The sequence below is a fragment of the Muntiacus reevesi genome, chromosome 20 (assembly GCF_963930625.1).
Source record: "Muntiacus reevesi chromosome 20, mMunRee1.1, whole genome shotgun sequence".
NCBI lineage: Eukaryota > Metazoa > Chordata > Mammalia > Artiodactyla > Cervidae > Muntiacus > Muntiacus reevesi.
In genome coordinates, this window is record NC_089268.1 from 17398120 (window position 1) to 17420689 (window position 22570).

The 22570-nt window shown below is 43.5% G+C and overlaps 3 protein-coding genes across 5 annotated transcripts in view; 1 reads left to right on the forward strand and 2 right to left on the reverse strand.

Annotated features, from left to right (window-relative positions):
- Nucleotides 1-52: 52 nt before the first annotated feature.
- TOMM6 (translocase of outer mitochondrial membrane 6) lies at nt 53-9378 on the forward strand. 2 transcript variants are annotated; one of them, XM_065913359.1, is made up of 3 exons: nt 53-319; nt 853-958; nt 9239-9378. In XM_065913359.1, exons 1-2 carry the CDS (start codon nt 192-194, stop codon nt 947-949), a joined length of 225 nt encoding a protein of 74 aa, XP_065769431.1. In that variant the 5' UTR covers nt 53-191; the 3' UTR covers nt 950-958; nt 9239-9378. The 2 variants fall into 2 exon arrangements, with proteins under 2 accessions (XP_065769431.1, XP_065769430.1); XM_065913358.1 differs by lacking the exon at nt 9239-9378 and adding an exon at nt 1176-1481.
- Nucleotides 4419-15331, reverse strand: USP49 (ubiquitin specific peptidase 49). Of its 2 annotated transcripts, none has more exons than XM_065913353.1 (5): nt 13987-15331; nt 12511-12715; nt 9545-9653; nt 8793-8998; nt 4419-7799 (listed from the first exon to the last, which is right to left on the reverse strand). In XM_065913353.1, exons 1-5 carry the CDS (start codon nt 15325-15327, stop codon nt 7609-7611), a joined length of 2052 nt encoding a protein of 683 aa, XP_065769425.1. In that variant the 5' UTR covers nt 15328-15331; the 3' UTR covers nt 4419-7608. The 2 variants fall into 2 exon arrangements, with proteins under 2 accessions (XP_065769425.1, XP_065769426.1); XM_065913354.1 differs by having other exon boundaries at nt 7638-7799; nt 8944-8998.
- The window catches only part of MED20 (mediator complex subunit 20), a 70730-nt gene continuing 63385 nt past the window's right edge, over nt 15226-22570 (reverse strand). The window contains exon 6 of the mRNA XM_065913357.1: nt 15226-15355. The gene's annotated coding sequence lies outside the window, so the exon portion shown is untranslated. The remainder of the gene's footprint in view (nt 15356-22570) is intronic.

Consider the following 22570-nt stretch of genomic DNA (forward strand, 5'->3'; position numbering starts at 1 on the left):
GGCGGCGCCTCCATCCCTGGCCGAGGTGGCGGACGCGCACCCGGGAAGTTCTGCAGACGCGTGTGGGAGCGCGAGCCGCGGCGCCCTCTGTCGGCCGGTAGCCGGCGGAAGTGTGAAGCCGGAAGTTGCGTGATCTGTCGGCGCCCGCCCGGTGCGTGGTGAGCGTTCCTACGGAGCGCGGAGCTGCTGCCATGGCTTCCAGTGGGGCAGGCGTGACCGCTGCAGGCTCAGCAAATGAAGCTCCCGAAATACCAGACAACGTGGGGGACTGGCTTCGGGGCGTCTACCGCTTCGCCACCGACAGGAATGACTTCCGGAGGTAACCGAGGCCCGGGGGTCGGTCCCTCTCCGGCCCTTCGCGCGCGTTATGCGTACCCTTGGATTTCCCTTCCTCCGGGCTGGTAAATCCGATTTTTTTTTTACACCACCCACATCTTGGCCTCCTTGTGGCTCTGACTGTGCTTTGCTGAGGTCCTTGATCGGGAGGATTTCCGTGCTGCCGAAGCACTTTTTTCAGTCACCGAGCTCTGTCTAGAGAATCTGCTCATGGGGACCCTGGGGGAGGGGGCGCCAACAAACAGGCTTTTTGCCCCTAAACAAGTGTTTAATTGGCCTTTGCGTTTGACCCTGCTCTTATTAGACGTAGAAGCGAACCTTAAATAACCATGTGGTCTTGGGCAACCTATTATGTACCGATCAGTGCTCCTAAGATTCTGAAGTGCTTTTGCCTCAGGAGGGGACGGTTTCTTCCTTGGGTGATGATGGGAACCACCCCCACCCCCCAAGTCTCTTGTTAACCAAAGACACGTGACTCGGTGACCACAGGATTAATGGGATGCGTTCTTTTTCTAGGAACTTGATTCTCAATTTGGGACTCTTTGCTGCTGGAGTTTGGTTGGCCAGAAATTTGAGTGACATTGACCTAATGGCACCTCAGCCTGGGGTCTAGCCTGTGAAGGTAAGCACTAACCACTGTTCTTTCAGAAGTCCTAGAGGCTGGGAGAAGAAATAACTTAGATCAACTGTTCACAGACTAATAGGAAAGAGACTTGACAAAAGACCCTTGGCTGTTCCTAGTTAGATATGTTTCCAGATGTTGCAAGGGCTTTGAGTCTCTTAGTAATTTTTACTCCAGTAATACCACGTTTCTAATGCCACCTGTTGTCTGATTGCAGACACATGGAACCCCTGTGCTGTACTCAACCCCTTCAAAAACAGCCTCCAATCTGTGACCATCACAAGACTTGCCCTGCTGGCGGCTGAAGTTTGTTCCAGGGGGCACCTTCCCTTCCCTGCCTTCTCTTTGCTGAGTCCACTCAGGACACCCTTCTCTGGTCAGCAGGCAGCCTTCAGCTAAAGTGTTGTCTTCTGTTCTGTAAAATGCTGTACATAGTTCCTAAGTTTCTGCAGGGGATTATCTTTGCTCTTGTCCTGAGGAATAATCTAATGGTATTTTAACAAATAAAGTGTGTACACAAAGACATTTTATTCTTTTAATAAGAAAACTTCAGCTTACAAAAACAAGATGTAAAAAGTCAAGATTTACAAAAATCATAAAAACATGATTTATATTTCACACTCAAAAGAGACAGGAACAAGTCCCAAACATGGATTTTAACAGATGGTTTGCTTCATAGTAAAAGAAAAAAAGAAATGGAAACTAGCCACCATACAGTGATGTTAGCATAGGTAATAGCTTATTCTTGAGGAATTTCCATTTTTGAGCAGGACTATGGGAAGAAGCCATTTGGTGTTGCATAGCATTTCAGTGTACCAGGTGGGTTTTCCAGGCACCAGGGAGGCATTGTAGCTATAATACAGTGGGATTTGAGGGCAGTAATGTGCAGGTGGAGGCAAGGTGTGAGTAAGCCTGGGCAGTGGGCTCTGAAGCAACACTGCTTGAGGAAGCTGCTTCCTTCACAAGTAAAGAGAGATTTTCTGAGCCTAAAATTCAGGGCAGTGCCACTGTCCAGGAGTTTGGGGTTCTTTGGAAATGGAGTATGTAAGAAACTGGCATGGAAAGAATGATGTAGGCTTAGAAAGGTGTGGACATAGAGACAGGCTCCCCTTGGCAGTTTTTTCTAGTTGATTTGCTCTACTAGGTATTTAAAAAATATACATACTACTTTTTTGTGCCAAGTCTCCTCTGGAACTAGTATGGGATTAAAGGACAAGAATTGGGAAGGAGGGTCAGTATAAATGTACCACAGTGGCCTAACTGTAAGTTGACAGGTGTTCTCTCTAGCAGTCTGTTCACTAAAGGTAAATAGAATAAAATGGTCCTTCTTGACCCTGCTGGCGTAAATCTGGTTAAGCTGTTAAGAGAATTAGGTTTTTTATATGTTAAAAAAAGCACCATTTTCTTATGAGCTCTAATCAGGGAGGTCCTGTCTGTTAGGAGAAAGGAGTTTGAGCCTGTATAAATTGAGGCCTGTGGCTGGCTTAACATGGTCAGGATCCTTTAAGAATCTACATAGGGATCACGGATGCTCTGACAAGTTTATATCTTACTAGGCTGTTAAGATGAGGAAAAGTAACATACATTAAGTAAGGCTTGGGTTTGAAGCCATTGCCCCCCAAATGGTGACCAGGAAGGAAACTTTTAAGCCCTGTCAGCCTGCATCAGACCACTGCTAAGCCTAGAAATACCAGCACCTGTTGTTCTTTATAGGAGTGAAACTTACCTCCTTGAAGTCCGCTACCTGAGCTACTCATAATTGTGAAAAGTTCTATTTGATAGCAATTTCCAAAGGTAAAATTCAAAGTATGGCCAAAATTAAAGACATGGCAGCTTCCAAAAGCATAATTCAAGTTTCACTTACAATGTAATGTTTTAGCTTCAAGTAACAAACAGTGTTGCTATTGGTTTATAAAGCCATAAGGTGATAAGGTAAAGTTTCATTTCAACTGGCTTAATTCCTGAAAATGATAAGAATTTAGCAGGTTAAAGCTACCAAATCTACACCAAATTTTGATGGATAATTATGAATTCTGTAAATGAAAATCCTGGCTTTCACCATTTCAACACAACATTTTTCCTCAAGGGAAGTCAGTTTTACATCCTGTCATGAGCTGTTTAGCCCAGGCTAGTTAACATTACTATGAAAATCTCCTACACTACCTAGTTAGATCTGAAATAGAAACACGCCAGCAGTAGTATGGAAAGTCCGCAAAAATGACCATTCACTTCAGTGCTCTAGTGACTGAGGTGTGCTTAAAGCAGTGTTTGGGTTGAATACACAGTGGTTAAAGTCAAAGTCTTAGACCAAGAAAATGGTTATTTAAACATGGAAGATAAAAACTAAACTCACAGTCATATTTAGAAGGCGCTTTTCAACTTTAGTGCTAACTTCAAAAAAGAATCAACCACCAGGGAAATGCATACTTACCTGGTAAGGAAACTAAGTGGCCATGGGAGGTTTTATTCCAAAGATCCAACCTCCTCACCTAATTAGGCCAGTCCTTAGGCTGAGGGACCCAATTATCAAATGTGCTTTGAGTAAGCTTTTTGAACACCCTTTGGTGAAGACTCAGGAGCTCAGTGGAAACCTTAAAGGTGGGAGTAAAAGGAACACGCTGTTTACAGCCCTGCAGGTGAGTAGGCCGGGTCTTCTCTTCCACAGCTACTCAGTACCATCCCCAGTGGGACTGGGTTGCTGGGACAGGTTCTTTGAGCCTTTGTTTTTGCATATTACACAGTGCACTGGCTTGCCTTACAATCTAAAGGTTCACATATAGGGGATTGTGTTTTACACTGCTTCCTGAAACTTTGTGCAAAAGAACTTCAGAACTAATGAAGGTACCACTTCAGGAGGAACGGTTTTTGTTTGACTTGTACCATACGTTGCCTAGCATTAGAAAAACTAAAATACCTTTTTCTGAACATTTGTGCTCTCCCAACCAGCTGGAAAAGTAACCCTTCCACCTAAAAGATAAAACCTCAGATAGGGATATGTTTAGGAAGGGGAAGCCCTCCCAGCCTGATTTTAAAAAGGCCTGAGTTAATGTTCGGAACATAAAAGGGGTGGTATAAAAGAATAGGGTATATAGTTTGCCTTGAAAAGGAGACATTGATGAATAATCAAACACAAAGGTTTTGGACATTACAGTAGAATTTTCAGAACTTGCTGGTAATAATTTGCCTTCACACACACAAGATACGAAATGTTTTTAAAAAGTGATACCAAATGTCCTTTACACTATACAGACCCATTTGCCACTTGAAATGACAAGAAAGAATCCTTTCCCTTAATCTTTTCAATCCCATGCAAACCATAATTAGGTACAAGGCACCAAATTTTATGAATTGTATAAAATTAGTTCACAAAGCTTTATCAGTACGTAAAACAAACTCCATTTCTCCCCCCCTGCCCACCCATATCCCCCCCCCCCACACACACACCCAACCAAGTCTTCATTCTGTACTACTGTCAACCTCTCACGTTTATGCTGGGACCTGGCTAGGGCTGTGCCCCACTGCCTGCCAACCCACCTCATTAGTTCTTACACTTGGATGGAACTGTAATCATAGCCAGAGTGGAAAACGCACAATCGTTGACTCTAGAAACCTTGACATTAAAAACAAAAATAAACTCTGCTATTGAGTCCATAGGACACATTAACACTTCTATAGTTCCCAATTTTATTTATGACATTTTAAGAGACATCTGGAAATTCTTTACAGTGTGGCACTGTCCCCGTCAGCCTGAGAGGGACTGGATCAAAGCAGGCAAGAGGTCTGCCATCTTGAATAAGAGCTTCAGTTCCTAGCCATTGAGGGCATTCCTAATTTTTTTTTTTTTTAAACACTAGCATGAATGCTTATCTCCGAGGCAACCACAAGTAATGAGAGTCAAGCTAGATTGAGGTAAAAATTTGAGGGCCAGGGTGCATTCATCTTGGCTGGCTACAGCAGAAAGTAAACACACCAGCCAACTACAAAGGGTTCCTAGAACAGGGCTGTAACTACTTGCCTGGGAGAGGAGCAGGCCCGTAAGGTTCAGTTAGGAGATCTTGGATTTGATTTGGCAGCATCTAGTCAACTTGCACCTGGTTCTTATTTTCTTTACAATGTTTTGACTTAAAAAGTAAGATGCACCTAAGAAATTCATCTACTTCCAGTATGTAAATAAATTAAAGGCAAAGGGACATTTCCCTCACAACAGCCATTGGCTTATGCAGCAGGAAACTCTTCTTCTTTAATAAAAATCTCCATAAATACTAACTTCTCAACAGCGTCTATTGCTGCTGCCTCTGGGTACCTGAGGTGTCTTGACTGCAGGGGCACCTTCAAGTGTGTGCAGCTCTTTGAGGACTCTGGTATTGGTTTCTGTTCCAACTCACTTCAAATGATTTTATTAATTTGAAGCACTTACCCTAATAATACAAAGTCCTTAGTCTGCTTAATTCTTAACTTTTGGTATAAAACTTTTTAAAAATTAAGTTGGAAGATGTTTTAATTTTCCATGAGATGTTTATTTTTCTCATCCCCCCCACCCCCCAGACAGCCTGAGGGATTTAGTAGATGCTGTATAGTATTTCTCCATTTGTCAGTTCTCTTTTTCTAGAATAATAAATATAGCATTCAGTGAAAGATGAGGCACAATTTATATTTTCCTTCCCTTTTTACTTTTTTTTTTTTTTAAGTCAGTGAGCTTTTCTCTTGCCACAAGAGTTATCACCAATCATGCCAACTTAAAAATGTGGATCTAGAGACTATAGCCTCATATCAGAGCCTCTGGCAGCATGGGCGGCTGTGACACTTTAAAACAGTGTCCAAGTGAGGGTAAGCCCGGGCCAAGCTTGTACAAAGAAGCCTGCAGTAGACAATATAAACCAAATAGCATAAAAAATGCCATACGCTATCGCTTCCAAATAAAAGCTAAATATTACAGAAACCTCACAGTGTTGGAAAAAGCAAGTTTAATTTAAAGTATAGTCACTCCCTTTCCTTATCACGGTGAGCCATTTTCTGTCTGATTTCCTCCAAATCTCAGTGCTGTCTGGCAGGTTCTATGGGAGAATTCATCTCAAAAGAGGTCAACAGCAAATGCTATACAGATCTGCTTGGGAAATGTGGTCCTTCAACATTGCTAAAGCTACGCCCCTCATTCTTTAGCCTTCCGTTTCCCAACTTTCCACCCCTCCCCAAACTTCCTTCACATCTACTCCCTTCAGGTGACAGCTGTACTTCTACCTGAACGTTAATGTGACCTACTCAGTCAAAAGATGAGCTTTGAGAGTGGCAGGCTGAGGCGCTATGGCACTCCCACAGTGAGAGCTATGGTCGCATTCACTTTTACTCGTGAGTCAAAGTGAAGGACCGAGGAGGAAATTCAGTGGTGCCCGACAGCGCAGAGGGCTTCTATCTGGGCAATTTCATACCACTTAGAAACGACCTAGTTTAAAAAAGAAAGACATATCTTACTAGCACTGAAGTGAAGGACAGAGCACTTGCTTTTTTTCTCTGATGGACTGAGGGTGTGTGGGTAAAGAAACATTAGGGATTAGCAGATTTTGGAGGAAACCGGCCAGGGGTGTCAGCAATAAACTGTTCAGAAATACAGGAGGAAGAGTCCTCAGCCTTCGAAAAGCAAAAGCTCCCACACCTTGTGAACAAGAAATAAGCTGCAGGTTAAGAAAAGCTGCATGCTGCACCAAGGTGAGAACGGGGGACAGGCATTTCGATAAGCCCTGGACCACTGGCTCCCCCATCCCCACCCTCTGAGTTCTGAGAAAGCGTCAGAAACCTGACCTAAAAAGACCAATTTAAACCAAACTGCATGCTTGCCCTAGACCCGAACCAGGAGTTTGCTACAGAATTGGGTATCCAGGAGTGCACTTAGGCTCAGCGTGCCACAAAGAGCATGTCATGTGCCAGTTTCTTGCTTCCCCATATGAACTGCTCCTTCGTTAGAATGAAGGGATGTTCGTGCCATCTCAGAAGATGTGGAATGATTAAATGACAGCAGCAGCCAGGCAGAATACGACATGTGAAAAACCTCCATTTTGCATGGAGAACTTTGCTCCATGCACCTCCTTCCATTCTTCAGCTGCTATCTCCTAAAAAAGGAAGTCTCTAAATTTTCAACCCTTGAGGACTACTTCCTCTGTAGGAAAAAGTCCTGACTTCACCTCCCGCCTTGGAACCAATCCTGTCCAGCAAGCTGCCAGCCCAGGGCCCCTCCTTGCCCTCCAGTGCTCTGCTGAAGGCTGCTCACGTCAGGAGGCTCTTCCGGTGCTGCAAGGGGTCCTGATTAGCAGGGGAATCACATAATAGGAAGAAAACACAGCTGGATATGACCAACTCACTCCCTCTATCCTCCACCCAGATCCCTCTATATTCAGAAGCAACCGTTGAAAGAGTCTTCATAGAAGTTACTCCTTTTGATTTGCTTTAACAAAGGAGGGAATTTTCTAAACCCATTTAAAAGAAAGTGACTACAGATTCTGTGATAGGACACCAGACACCCGGCACCTTCTGCTCTAGACCCAGTGAGGCAAACCTAGTAATCTGTTCCTGTAGTAAACCTTATTTCCTGTAAGAGGAAAGATGTACCAATACCAAGAGTTTAAAAGCAAGTCAGTCCTTGATAATGTGCCTCCCATTCAGGGGAAGGTCCGTGGTCTGCCCTCATCGTTGTTGCTGGAATGCACCTGAGTTTGGAGTTGGGTTTCTGAGATTCTTGCATTGCCCTGAACTGTTCTCTGAGTGTAAAAAAGGATGTAGGCTTGAGTTTTGCACACTTCCTCGACACTGCATACATTCAGCTTTGAGTCATTGCAGTGGACCCAAAAACCTAGGAAACCAAATGAAAGAAAGAGAAAATATGACTACCCAACTTAAATTTCATTCAGCAGGCACAAGAGGAGATGAAAAAAGGGACAGAGAAGTTCTGAATAGAGCCAACCTTTGATTGGTGGTGATGGAGGAAGAGATAAGTAAATGATACCAACAGACTTCCCTGAAACCATTGGTTTTAGCCCCACAAGCCCCACCACAATACTGCTTACAGTATTGACTAATTTTTGTCCTCATTTCATTCAGGCTTTTTCACTGCCCATTAGGGATTTATACAAAGATAGACTGGGGGCTAAGAGATGTGAAAAGAAGGGGGAGGGGAGGGGAAATGTACATAGATATAGGTATGGAAGGAAAGGAAAACTTAGAAGGAATAAAGTTATTTTTTCACAGGCTCACTCTGGTAGCCACCCCAAGGGCTGAGGGGTTCAAGATGGGTAAACTATTAAAAACACATCCACAACCCACCTGCCTTAGCACAGTAGCTGGGAGGCTCTGCTCTGAGGGACAAGGACTGAAAGAAAGCTCCTTGGGAAGGGCCCTTGGATCCTTCCATATACTATGTCTGTTACAATACTTGTAAATGCTCAGAAAGTGTCCTCAGCTTTACTATGGGCTGATGCTAGTGAGACTCATACAGTATGACTATGACCACGGAGTAGCTAGGTCATACTATTTATGCAAAACCAAGAAGGAAACAGGTCTGCAGCAGAAGTATTAATAACAGCTATAACCTCTAGCATTAATTGACCATTATGTGCTAGGCAGCATGCTCAGCACTTTTACATGTTAGTTCCCATCAATTCTTAGAAGAGTTATATGTTGTCACTTAGTGATATATTCAAAATTTGAATCCATCTTTCATAATTCTTTCCACTGGATTTTAATGTATGTAATATCCCCCTACAGATTAAATAAAAGGAGAGGAATGAAATGTGGACAAACCAACCCTTTTTGGTGTCCCCCACCCCACAGAGTAAAGCGCACGCACCTCCCTCTGTGTTGTAGCAATAGGCTGTGTAGTGTCCTGAGCCAAACCCTTTCCCGTGATGCATGACCACTGCGGAGAGATCATAGGCAAAGGTCTCTTTGTCAAGAGAGGAGAGCATGTCCCTGCAGCAGTAAGGTTCCATGGTTAATACCTGGTCAAAGACGACATGGACCCCAATCTTCTCTCGGTGATTACGGCCAGACCACCTGTAACATGGATATAAACTTCTTACCAGTAAGAAATGGCATGTGTGATCACAGGCAGAGGTAGGTAAAATAGAAGTGGAGAAAACTTAACCTGGATTTGGTTTTCACAGCAAGGTAGGGGTACTCAGTGTTCACATATATTTCCTGTGAACATTCAGATGTTCTCTGAAACTAGAAATCCCTAAACAAGCAATCCAGGCAATACTCTTTGTAGTTTACTTCCTACCCTTCTTTTCACAGATTATCTCATACTTTATTCTGAAGATGGCTCTATATATGCCCACGTGAGGCTATTAAATCTTCAAGCACAGACACCCACTGCAGCCTAGCTGATGTAATAGGGCCGTGAGAGCAGAAGCCTCGTCCCGGCCCCCAGCATCCACTTGCCTCCCCGGGCAGGAACCACACACTCCATGGAAAGCCTAAGGACTCCAGAGAGCAGGCTTCTCCCCCCAGCCCCAAAGGCGACATCTGCCCTCACCAAAGCCTTTGAAGGAGCTATTGCCACAGCTCACAGCCACCTGGGATGCCCCAGAGCAAGCTCACCTGAATCTTTTAAGATGCAGCCGGAGGACCTGAGGTAGTCTGTAGATCATTAACTGCTTTCTAGCTTCACTCAGAACAAGGGGTTTTGGATTGGATTTTCGTCGTTTGCCTAGATGGTTTGGGAAGGTATAAGACATGGATCGTGAGGAGACTCATTCTTCCCGAGCTGTGCAGAGACAGTGACTTGCCACCCAATATGCATTCTCCTAGTTTCTCAGCACTTCAACCTCAGTTTTATTTGGGCAGCAAAGTGATTCTCTCTAAGACTGCATTTCCCAGCCTCACATGCCCACGTGGCATGGTCACGGAAGTTCTGGCTGAGATGAAAGAAATGACTGTGTGGCACTCTGGGGATGGCTGCTTAAAGAAGGCTGATGCAGTTGTAAGGGGCATCCTTTGTCCTTCCCATCGTTTGAAAGGAATCTCAGTTTTCTTTCCTGTGAAATGGGGGATAATGCATGTATTTCAGGTTTAGGGAAAAGGTAAGAGGACACAGGGGCTTTCCCAGTGCTAAACAATCCGCCTGCCAAGGCAGGAGATGCAGGTTCGATCCCTGGGTTGGGAAGATACCCTGGAAGAGGAAATGGCAACCCACTCCAGTATTTCTGCCTGGGAAATCCCATGGACAGAGGAGCCTGGTGGGCTACAGTCCATGGGGTCACAAAGAGTCAGATACGACTTAGCGTTTGAGCATGCACACATGCAAGAGGCACAGAATTACCAAAGGACAGTGTATTTAAAGAGATTTTTTTCCCCACATGACTTGCTTGTGGCCTATACAAATATTTAGAAAATAAACTTCACTGGTTTTATATTTTTATGCCATACTTATTTTCTGAAACATGTTTCTTGGTAACAGCACTGCTAGACATGCAGAACAAGGCTGACAATTGACTAAATATACCCCATTCAAAACAAAACCAATGCTCAGGACTCCAATTTTGTTTCTAAAGATACTGAATTGTGGGTGAAATGCATTTCTAAATTACAGCATGGAAACGGAAATGAAGTTCTCTTAATTTCCATCAGAAGCCTTCTCTCTAACCATTTACTGATGACTGCTCTTTTATATTAATTCAGTCAGTGAATGGATAGGAATATAAAATTCATGGTCCACTATGGTGTCTGCGAATTGTCTCTGAGCTGTTGATACCATGGTCTCAGTGTCTGAGGAGCCTGGCATCTGATTCGAAGTCCTGTCTGTACCGCTTGTGAAAAGTAGCAAATCACAGGCAGATGACGTATCAAGGAGCTTTCTCTGACAATGGAGCTGTTGCTTCTCATGATAGACTGCAGCAACTAGATTGCAGCTTTTACTAGAGCTGGCAGTCATGATATGTGAGGGCATGAGCAGAAAGAGAATTCAAAGAGGGGCCTGGCCTTATTTTACATTCCTGTTCACCAGCAGATTTTTGAAAATTACTGCAGCTCTCTGCCTGGGAATCCTGGCAGTGACTGCTGCTCTCAGCAGAGGGAGTATGTGAGCTAAAATGAAGACAATGTAGAATCTGGCTTTGTTTCTCTAAAATGAAGTTCACGAAGAAAAATCACTGATTCAGTTGAGATTGATCAGTTCTGTCTCCCATTTGATTAAGCTGGCTACACAGAAAGGTGAAAGACTGATAGTTTCGAAACTTTCACAAGCAACAGATCAGTGCATCTCATCCCTTCACTATAGCTTTCCTTCCTTGCTATTTGAACCTGTCTACAGAAATACTGATAAATGGGCACATCTGGCAACCAGAAAAACAATCCTTTCTTGGAAAAATAAATAAAAGTGTTTCTTGCCTAATCTATCAGGTCTGAGAATGATAGACTTAAGGCTGTTAACATCTTTCTGTTCCCTACAAGTATAAAACTTTATGATTCACTATTTTAAAAAGAAAAAAAAAAAAACATATTGTTCTAATAAGATAATTTAAATCACTGCCTTTATATATCTCTATGTAACAGGATAGGTGAGTTTATGCTTAACCAAGTACAGGATTTCACATTTTGTTTTAAAATGGCAAAATGGTATCAGGTGTGACTTTTGATTTTTGACTTGATTCTTCAGAGAGAACAGGTTTTCCACAACTCACTACTTTAAAAAACCATATGCAAAAATATTAAAGGGCTACCATAAAATTGTTATTATTCCCAAACCAAAACTTGAAGCCTGAACTATAATATGGCTGCACATTGTTCTCAGATCTCTGCACAATCCATTTATCTTAGTTTCCAAATCTCTATATGCCAAAACCCCCAAACATCAGCTTCAAAGTATTTGCTCTGCATTTCCTGTGTACATGCTGGGTTAGCAAAAGCATTGTTAATGTGGCAAGACACAGGGTTGAGGGATACATAAGGTGCTCTCAGAACCATGTGGAAAAAATTCCACTTTACAATTAAAGCCATGATAGAGAAATACTTCCTTCTGCCCCTTCTGAGATGTGAATCTTTCAGGCATGTGAAAATAATGATGAAGCTGCCATGGAGCAATGTACCATATGACTTCCTCTCTTGGTCTCATTGTACCCTTAGCATCACTTCTAACAGACTTTAATTCAGGATAAAAGTACACTTTTCTAATACATAGCACTCAAACAGGCTATGCCACCTGAATTTAGACTAAATAAGAACTGTCAAACTCTATTCATGAATTTAAGCAGGACCCCCATAACCTATGAAGCTAAATACTCCCATTCTTGGAGTCCCCATTTCAAGGTCCATACTTTCAAATGCCCCACAAGATAACAACTAACTTAAATCACAGCAGGAATCCAAGGAGGTCCAACTCCTAGGCTTGGTTTTATTTTTTTAATATATAATGTCCATATGCTTTTTCTCAGGAAAATAGGAGGAAAAAAAATCTTTAAAAGATGCTTTAGAACCACTCAATATTACTGTGTTATTTTTGACTAAAAGGGCAAATGAAATACCTGAAACTGATATTCTAGTTACCCACAGCCTCCCCCAGCACTCACTGTTACACTGGTCACAGGCATAGATTCTGCCCTCCAGGGCCTCCGTCTCCGTGAACTTGGCCAGCATCTCGGTGAGCAGGCACTCGGTCTGGTTCAAAGGGACAAAGCCCTTTTCTGCGCAGTGATAGCGCTCAGGGAACTCCAGCGACAGATCCCAGAAAGGCTCGACGGTGTTGGATTTGTAACCGCACGACACGCAAGTGACCTAGGACAGAAGGTTAGTTCACGGGCTGTGCAACTTCCATGCTCCCACATTCATGTTTGCTAGCGCATAACAACCAAAGCTAAGTGTATCGTTTTCAAAAAATATTTAGCATTCAAATGATAGATGTAACTTTTCAGAGTATTAGAGCATATTACTTCTGGTATGTATCTCTATGATGCTAGCTGGAACTGGAAAACCACACAGCACAGACAGTATTACCTACTCCCCTTTCTCCTTCAGTGCCACAGTATTACAGATAGAAGCTATCATGGAGTCATCAAGGCACAGTCTGAGAAGGAGAATTTGCAGATTCCTGTCTGCTTCTCTCATCCTCATACTCTTATCCTCCTCTAGACTCTGCTCCTTCCATCCAATCCAGCTTTCCTCTACTTTTGCCCTTGTTTCCAGCAGCATCCCTACACTGATGCCAGTGCTCCAAGAGCCTCGAAGTACCTTGTGATTTGACCTCCTCCCCCACTATAACCTTCCCAGATGCACCTTTCTTCCTACAGACTCTCAGGGAGGTTGAGGAAGTGCCCAAAAAACTCCCTCTTCACATGCTGAAAAACAAAAGCCAAAATAAACTTTTCTTCCGAAATAAACTTTTCTACTCATCATTCTTTTAAAATCCTAACTACCTCAGTAGCATAGTGTAGAGGTTTTACCTGAATCTCTCCAGTTGCCCACTTTTTAAACTCTATCAATTCTTTCTGCATGCTCTCACAAAGCCTTACCTGAGTCTTCCCTCATATCCTTATATGGCTAAGGAAACGAAAGGTAGTGGGGAACCGGAGGGAGGGTTGCTTAGGCCTTTGGCATCTTTCTAGCCACCTCCCTCCCTTGTATGTTGAAGAAAGGCTTTAGGAGGAGTGATGCCCTTTCAAACAACCATGGAACCAAGATTATAGGCAAACTCTTCAATTTCCTAAAGCTGATCAATGGGATGGGATGCCAGCAATGGGTACTGAATTGTAACAATGATAATATTACATTACCGCATCATCATTATAGGTTAAGAGACATTTCCTGAAAGTGAAGCGATTTGGCAAGATAAACTAAAAATCTGCCTGGAAAGACAGGAGGCAAGTTCACCAACGAAGCCCCCACACAGTACTGTGAAAGGCACCGCGGCCGCCCTCCACTGTGCAGTTACAGCAAACGTACCCTCGTTAGGCCAACAACTTGGGGAAGGCACTCACGGGAAGCCTTATACTATACCAGCCCCGCTCCAGCATGGTGGGCAGTCAAGGCTGTACCGAGCACACACCTACCTGGCTAAGTAGCTGTCCGTGAAATATGGTGTTCACCACCTTTAAGACCTGCTTGGTGAGCTTCCTCTGGGAGAAGGGGATGAGGATCCGGCGCGTCGTGCCCTCAGACTCCAGTTCCTGCTGCACTTTGTGCAAAAGCTCGCAGAGAAACTCCTGCGCGTCCTGCTGGTCGTAGCCGCGGAAGGCAGGGATCAGGCTCCACACTGAGTGAAGCATGGCGAAGGGCGACACCAGGGCCCACTTCCCCGACCACATGACGCGAAAGAGGGTGTGCAGTTCGTGGCAGAGGGAGATGTGCTTCGAGCTGGGCTCCTTGTTCTGAATGAGTTCTAGGCTCCTGCTGAGGGAGGTCCCACCGTTCAAGCAGAGGCCCTCGCGCTCGCAGGCCTCGGCCCCGTCGCTCCCGGGCGACGACAGCTCGGGGGCTGAGCTGCTGGCCGGCCTGCCTGAGAGCGGGGCCTTGCCGTTGGCGGCCCTGGGGAACAGCTGCTCCGTCTTGGACGGGTCGAGGTTCAGAAAGCACTCGCGGAACTTGCGCAGGTGGCTGAGCACCTGCAGGATGGAGTTCATGTAGCAAGTGTTGCCCAGGTTGCGCAGGCCCGTGACGCCGGGCGCCATGGCGGGCGCGCGGCGCGGCGGAGGACGGGGCCCGGCGGGCGCGCGCGCGGCGGGCACGCGCGGCGCGGCGGCGCGGGGCGCGTGCAGCAGCAGGCGCGCGCTCTTGCGCGGAGGGGCGCTGGCCAGCTCCTCCAGCAGCCGTCGCTTCACCTCGAGCCGCCGCTGCCGCGCCGCCTCCTTCTTGCGCTCTAGCGCCTCTTCCCGCCGCCGCTGCTCCAGCTTGGCCTGGCCCCGCGAGGTCTTCTCGAACCAGAGCCGCAGCGTCCTGGCCAGCAGGCGCTGGCGCCGGTACCACAGAGCCGTGAGCATCTGCGGCTGTCCCTGAGGAGCGCGCTGCGGCTGGACGGCGTCCTCGCCCGCCGCCATGGACCGCAGCGTCCGCCCGCGCCTCAGCGGCGGGTCCTGCGTCTGGCCCCTGACCGCCAGGAGGGAGCTTCTCAGCAGCTTCAGGTCCCCCTCCGGGTTGTCGTTGAGCACGTAGTCCTTGCACAGGTAGCAGAACACGTAGAGATCCCGGACCTCCATGGCTAGCGGGTGTCCGGTCTCTTCGAAGTGTTTGAGGGCGTGATCTTCGATGTAGCGGCCGCAGGCCACGTGCGAACACTTGAGACAAGCCCACACCGACTCGGTGGTGGCGCACTCTCGGCAGTACCACTTCTGCGGGTTCAGGATGGAGTGGTCCTGGGCGAGCCGCAACCGCCCTACATGTTTGCATCTATCCATGTCTTAGGGAAGGCTCCACTCTTTCAACCTGGCACGATAAGGGCCCCCAAAGAGAGAGAGAGAGAAAAAAAAAAAACTTTAGCAAAATATTTTTCTAGAAAAAGGCTTGCAACCAGCATTTTCCACTCAGTATTCATTAGTTTTCAATTCAAAATTGGTTCCTTTGGAAGGAAGTTTTATAAAAGGAAAAAGCAATTTCGGCATAGCCCGGGAATTATAGACAATTAAATTCCTTTAAAAAAGGAAGAATCATAAAATACTAAATGACAGACCTTACCACTAATGTGTAATTTTACATTTTCTAAGGCTGTTTTAGTTCTTGAGTATCAGCTAAGTAAGGCTGATTTAGAAATGTCATTACCCTCATTTCACATTGCACCCAACTGGCCACTAGGGGAAAGCAGCCCGTATTCTGAGCCATCTCTGAATTGATGATGTCCTGGAAGTGAAAGCCTCTCTGACTCATGGTGACAAGGTCCTTGCTGTATGCAAAAAGGGACAGGGCAGAGGAAAGGCGACAAGAGACAGAGAGCTCACAAACCAGTGATGCCAGATGATGACGCTGGAACCTCATCACAAACCCCAAGAGATGAAGACACTCAAATAAAAAGGTCAATTTCACTTATTTCAAAGTAAAGATAACAAAACATGGTTAAAGAGAACAAGAGAAATGGTAAGAAAGAGAAAGTCCTTTGCAGTACAAAGTAATTTTATTTTCTTGTGTCCAAAGATCCTGGCTAAGTAGGTAGACTGAGCCTCAATCTAACATTTTATTTGTTCTCTGTGGTCTATAAGTTTGTGCCTCATTTCATGTGCTAAAATCTTAAACCCCCTTCCCCCAGGTGATGGTATTAGGAGGTAAGGCCTTTGGAAGATGCTTAAGTCATGAGTGGGTTGACCCTCATGGGATGAGCCTTCAAGAATGGGATTAGTGCTTCTAAAAAGAGCTCCCTCACCCCTTCCTCCATGTGAGAACACAAGTGAAAAGCCAGCCATATGTCTGTGAACCAATTAGTCTTTACCAGATATGGAATCTGGTGCCATGATCTTGGCCTTCCCAGCCTTCAGAACTGTTATGTATAAGCCACCCAGTCTATGGCATTTTTGTTACAGTAACTCTGAGGGACTAAGCCAAAGTGTCTATTTGTAAAGAACATTTACATCTTGTAAAAAGGATGGGAAAACATTTATCTTCCTTACTGAAAGAATAAGTAACTACAGAACTAGACAAATCTGACTTAGTGGTATAGTGGCTACTGGTTATTACAGTATTTAACCAAACTATGAGACCAAAAAAAAAAAAAAAAAAAAAGCAAACTTTCCAGATAATGTATGCAAAACTGCTTTCTATTTTTAAAACAGTGGTAACTCACTAGGCATTTTTTTTTTTTTTTTGTCTTTCTAACATTGCTTCTTCAATATTGTTCATCAGAGAAGCCTAATAAGCAATTTCTTCAAGGGAAAGAGGCTATTTTAGAAGAAAACCTTTTATTCTTTGGAAAGCTGACCTCCCTGCAATACCAGCATTTAAAATTCCCTGAAGGGAGTTCCTCTTATAAAGTAGACTTCCTTCACCTCATTTCTTGTCCACTCTCATTTCTGGGAGCAAATACAGTTCTATCACGATGGGGTCACCCAAGAGAAGTTCTAAATCCAGAGCACTCCAAGTAGTTCCTTCAGCTGGTTTTCCTTTCTGGCTTGGCCCGATGGCTTAAACTCACAAATAGACCACAGGACCAACCAGAGACCTTTCTCATTTTTAAATTGCCCATTCCAGCCCATTCCTATATAAGAAATCCTTAAATCATCATACAAAGGAAACTAACTGAGATTATCTTCCATCAAATCAGATCATCCTTTGAGTACTGTCAGGATTTAGTTTCTAATATATTGTTTTTCTAACTATTGACTTTTTGCCAAGTGCCCTTTAAGTCGTGTCTGTGGATGTATTTCTCCATATAACTAGATATAACCTCCTTCAGAAAGGAGATCAAATGTTATATTTCTTTTTTTCTTTAACCTTTATAATTTCAAAACTTGTGGGTGTGCTCACCTCTTTAGTGGTCAAAGGTATTCTGTCAGAATTACTTCTCCACATAGCCCAGAACAATACTGAAATAACCATTTGTTTATTTTTTGTAGGGCATAGTCAAATTAAAAAAGACATATTAGAAAGATAAGATGGTCAATAAATGAATTTTCTTTTTGCTACTTATTACCAATCAAGAGTTTAAGTTGAATACACATGATGCTTACAACCAATTACTGGGACACAAAAGAAAAAGAATGAAAAGGGTAAGTCAAAAGATTAGTAACCCCCAAGTTTGTCATTAACTTGATATATTTCAAAATGTAGTTGCTGAACCACCTACCAGCAACAAAATTCCTTAGGATACTTGTCATATGTACAGATTTCTGGTGATGACCCCAAACTTGATGGTTTGGGGGAGGGGTCTAAAATCTCCATTTTTCACAAGCTCTACTCATTTTTACATTAAAACCTTAGAATGTAATCCAGGAAATTATCTGGCGATGAAGAACACCTCATAGAAATCAAAGAAAGAATTTTATTTCCCAAGATCTTTCACTTAGACAAACGTCCAATAGAACTTTCTGCGATGATGGAAACATTCTTTCTCTGCACCGCCCAATACTGCACTACTGTCACATGTGTCTCCTGAGCACCTGAAATGTGGCCAGTGAGACAGAGGGGCTTACTTTTAATTAATTTTAATTTAAACAGCCACATGTATTAGATAGCAAAACTTTAAATACACCAGGACATACTATCTTTAGCTCACTTGGCTTTTCTTTTTGTTTTCTCCCTCCAGAAGATTCTGTACTCACTGAATCATGTCTGAATAGCCTCTTCTTCTTTTTTTTTTGAATGGCCTCTTCTTATAACTCAAAACCTGGCAAATTCCCACTTTAGCCAAGAGGAACCTTGATGAGTCTTTAGAAATTTAATTGCTACTGAGATCTTATCACATGAAACACAGCATAGCTTCAAATTCTATAAAAAGAGAGTATATCTGTGAACGGGAATACAGCAACACAACACCCAGAACACTGATACCTTATAAAATCAGCTTCTGTCTAGAAAGACAAAAAACAAAACAAAACATGTTGGAACAAGAACAACAGAAAAAAAAACAAAACAAAATAGAAAAACACTAAAAAACCATTCCACATCCTCTGCATGGAATGCTGTCAAATGGAAAGGGCACTCTGGAAATTCTTTCTTCCGATTTCATTTTCTGATCCATAAATCTGCTGAGCACGCACATCCTTTCCTGCACAGCCTTTTTCCCGTTACAAATCTGTCGTGGCGATTCACTAACCTGCCATATGGCAGAGTAAATCCATTCAGGAAGACACGAGGCTACTCCATACCTCACTACACTGATTTAACCTAGGCAGACTAGCTTCTCTAGAGGAAAGACATATCTGAGGCATGAAATGGAAATCACTCAAAAGTGACACAAAAGCCAATACACAATAGAGAATAAAGAGAACACAATCTTGGGTATACTCAGTTCAAAAAATTTTGGTTGTATTTTCTTTGTATATTATAAACATTTATTTAATTTGTTGCAGCTTAAAAGTAAAAAAAAAATTTCCAAAATGTATGCTCAACAATAATCATTAAAATGTTTGCAGCATACAAAAAACAAAAAAAACACCAAAAGGAAGACCATGTGCTTCACTCACCCCTCATACAACCTCCGACCACTTTAGGAACAAGGCCTCATGCTCATAGGCACAAAGAGGAAATCTCTTTTACATTTTTCTGACATGTACCCCTTTTCCTTCATAATCACTGAAGGTCATGAACATGTACCCCTTTTCCTTCATAATCACTGAAGGTCATAAAAGTCCTGACATTTCCAACTAAAAAATATATCATCCAGTGTACAGGCACCCAGTTTCCCAGTGTAACTGGGAATTAACAAGATGTGCCTTAACAGTTCTCCATCATTAAGTAGATCAGTAACTGTAAATGTCCAGGACACCTTGGATTGATCTGCATACAGGGAAAGCAAACCTGACAAAATACTGGCTTTTGCTTCTTCAAGTACTATATAGCCTTATATTAAAAAATCTGAATCAGCTCGAGCTAAAAACCATAATTAATATTTAAAGGATTCTACTATAGTTAATGTCACCAAATAGTGAAAGAAGCTAATGAAATCTATTCAGTGTGAGCCTTTTGTTCTGATGAGAAACTTCTAGATTATTTTAAAAGGTCCCCGTTTGAGAGAGATGACTGAACGTTACAAAATCTTTCAAAAATTTATAGCTTGAAAATACGATTTTTTAATTGGAACATTCCTGTTCTCAATTAGCAGATTTCTTAGCCAATCTGAAATGGATAACAGCATCTCATCACCAGAAATAAAATTTCTGGGGAGAAAATCAACAAAAATAAAATAGGAAAAATTTAAAAGAATCCACTTTAGGGAGATTTCCATTTCTTCTCTCTCATTGTTTTGATTTCTTCTCAGTTCTTAACTATGGATAGTGGAAAAATCCTGCCTGGTCTTGGTGAGACCAAGTGGCATAAATTCCAGCTTCAGAGAGAGTAGACACTATGGTAACATGCTGACAGCCTTCATTTACATAAAAGAATACTAATTACGTGGTATCATCAACATCTGCGATTCTGCTCACTGCCATATGCGACAGTGCAGGGTATTTTAACCCTTCAAATTACTACACATACCCTACATGACATGTCCCACAAAACCTGCAAAGGGTGCTTGAAAACACAGTGAACATGTTTTTACAAATAACTAGCGTTAAAAATCAATTTTATTTTCAGCTAACAGTTTATTTCTGAGAGATATTGGAAAATGTAATTTAATATCAATATACAATTAAGAAAAAGATTTTTTTTTAAAACAAAGTAGACATCACATTAAGATACAGTTAATTGGAATTCTCTGATGGTCTAGTGGTTAAGACTCTGTGCTTCCAGTGTAGGGGGCAAGGGTTTGATTCCTGGTCAGGGAACTAAGATCCCATATACTGTGTGGCACAGCCAAAAAATAAAAATAAATAAAATAACTAAGATACAGTGAATAACCCAAAAGGGAAGAATGCTACATTTTAGAGTATTATATGGGGCTTTAAAAGGTTGTATTTTAAGTACAACGAAACTAGCCTTTTGAATTTGTGAATTATGGCTAAAATAAAAATAAAACAAAGGAATAGATACAAAATAACAAAAACAAAAACTAGGGACAAAGACTGAGAAGGGTGAGGTTACCTCTGGCTAAGTGCAGCGTTGGCTTGAGACTTAACATTAAAAATCTAAGATCGTGGTATCCAGTCCCATCACTTCATAGCAAACAGACGGGAAAAAAGTGGAAGCAGTGACAGATTTTATTTTCTTGGGCTCCAAAATCATAGTGGACGGTGACTGTAGCAGGAAATTAAAAGACGTTTGCTCCTTGGAAGGACAACTATAACAAACCTAGTGAAGTGAAGTCGCTCAGTTGTGTCTGACTCTGCAACCCCATGGACTGTAGCCTACCAGGCTCCTCTGTCCATGGGATTTCCCAGGGAAGAATACTGGAGTGGGTTGCCATTTCCTTCTCCAGGAGATCTTCCCAACCCAGGGATTGAACCGGGGTCTCCCTCATTGTAGACAGACGCTTTACCATCTGAGCCACCAGGGAAATCCTAACAAACCTAGATGGTGTATTAAAAAGCAGAGACATCACTTTGCCAACAAAGGTCCCTACAGTCAAAGCTGTGGTTTTTCCAGTAGTCATATTCGGATGTGAGAGGTTGGACCATAAAGAAGGCTGAGCACTAAAAACCTATACTTCTGAATTGTGGTGCTGGAGAAGATTTTTGAGAGTCCCTTGGGCTGCAAGGAGATCAAACCCATCAACCCTTAAGGAAATCAACCCTGAATACTCATTGGAAGGATTGTTGCTGAAGCTGAAGCCGAAGCTCCAATACTTTGGCCACTTGATGTGAAGAGCTGACTCACTGGAAAAGACAAAGGCAAAAGGAGAAAGGGGCGGCAGAGGATGAGATGGTTAGATAGCATCACTAACGCAGTGGACATGGATTTGAGCAAAGTCCAGAAGATACTGGAGGACAGAGGAGCCTGGCCTGCTGCAGTCCATGGGGTCGCAGAGAGTTGGATATGAGTTAGTGACTGAACAACGACTAAGGGCAGTGTGGAGATTGGCGGGGCGCTGGGGGAATGATGGCTAAAGGGGTGCAGAGTCCTCACAGCTGCTGCACTTTCCCTTGTCCCCTCCATTACCATTCTTCCTGAATGTGGGTGCTGGTGGGTAGATGGGTGAGAGATAACCTGTAGGTCAGGGTGTCCCTCAGAGACTCCCCCAGAGACTGAATTCTCCGAGATGGGTTTGGAAGCTCTAAGTCAATGTGTTCTTGAGCTCTTGGACCTGAAAGTGGACCAGCCACTTGAGCAGTGGCTCTTGGCCACAGGTGATGGTATGCTGATGTGCTGGGTGTGTTGGAGGCTTGCAAGGTGGGCCATCACTCGTCAGTAACCGAGTGCTAATGTTCAAGAATGACTCTGTCTAATCACGTGTTATAGCAGATTCAAGGTTATGTCCATGTGATGATGTCTCACTTGCATTAGGATCTGCTCTCTTCGATGATAAAGGAGGAGAGTTCATCTAGAGAGCCGGCCAGCACACAAGCCTAACTTGCCACAGCGCCAGATGACACAGACAGAACCTCCAGCACTGTAGATGCTCCGCTCTGTGCCAAGTGCCAACTGATCTGACTGTCTGAAGAGCCAGCACTGGGGGAAGCCCTCTGTACGCCTCTGTCCTCTCCAGGTTCAAACGTGCCCAAGTCTCTCCTGTCTAAAAGACACACGGGCCCCAGTCTGCCCTGCTTCTGGACCCTCCTTGATGCTATTTTTCGGCTCTTTCTCCTTCTGTCTGCTTTATTTCTGGCAAGAGGAATGTGCAGCTTCATGTTTCTCACAACTCACTCCTCCACACCTTTATTTCATAGAAACTATTTCCTCAAAGGCCTTTGCAGTTTCCTCAGAGCTGAGTCCATCAGCTTTTTCTCAGTCCCCATCCACATCTATTTTGCCCGACACTGAACACACACTCATTTCTGCATTTTAGGCGACTGCTCTCGTCTGGGTTTCTTCCTGCATCTGTAAACACACCTTTTTTGTTTTCAAGTGTGTCTCTTTTCCTTGAAATGTGAACTCTCCTTAAGGCTCTGTCCTCAGCTG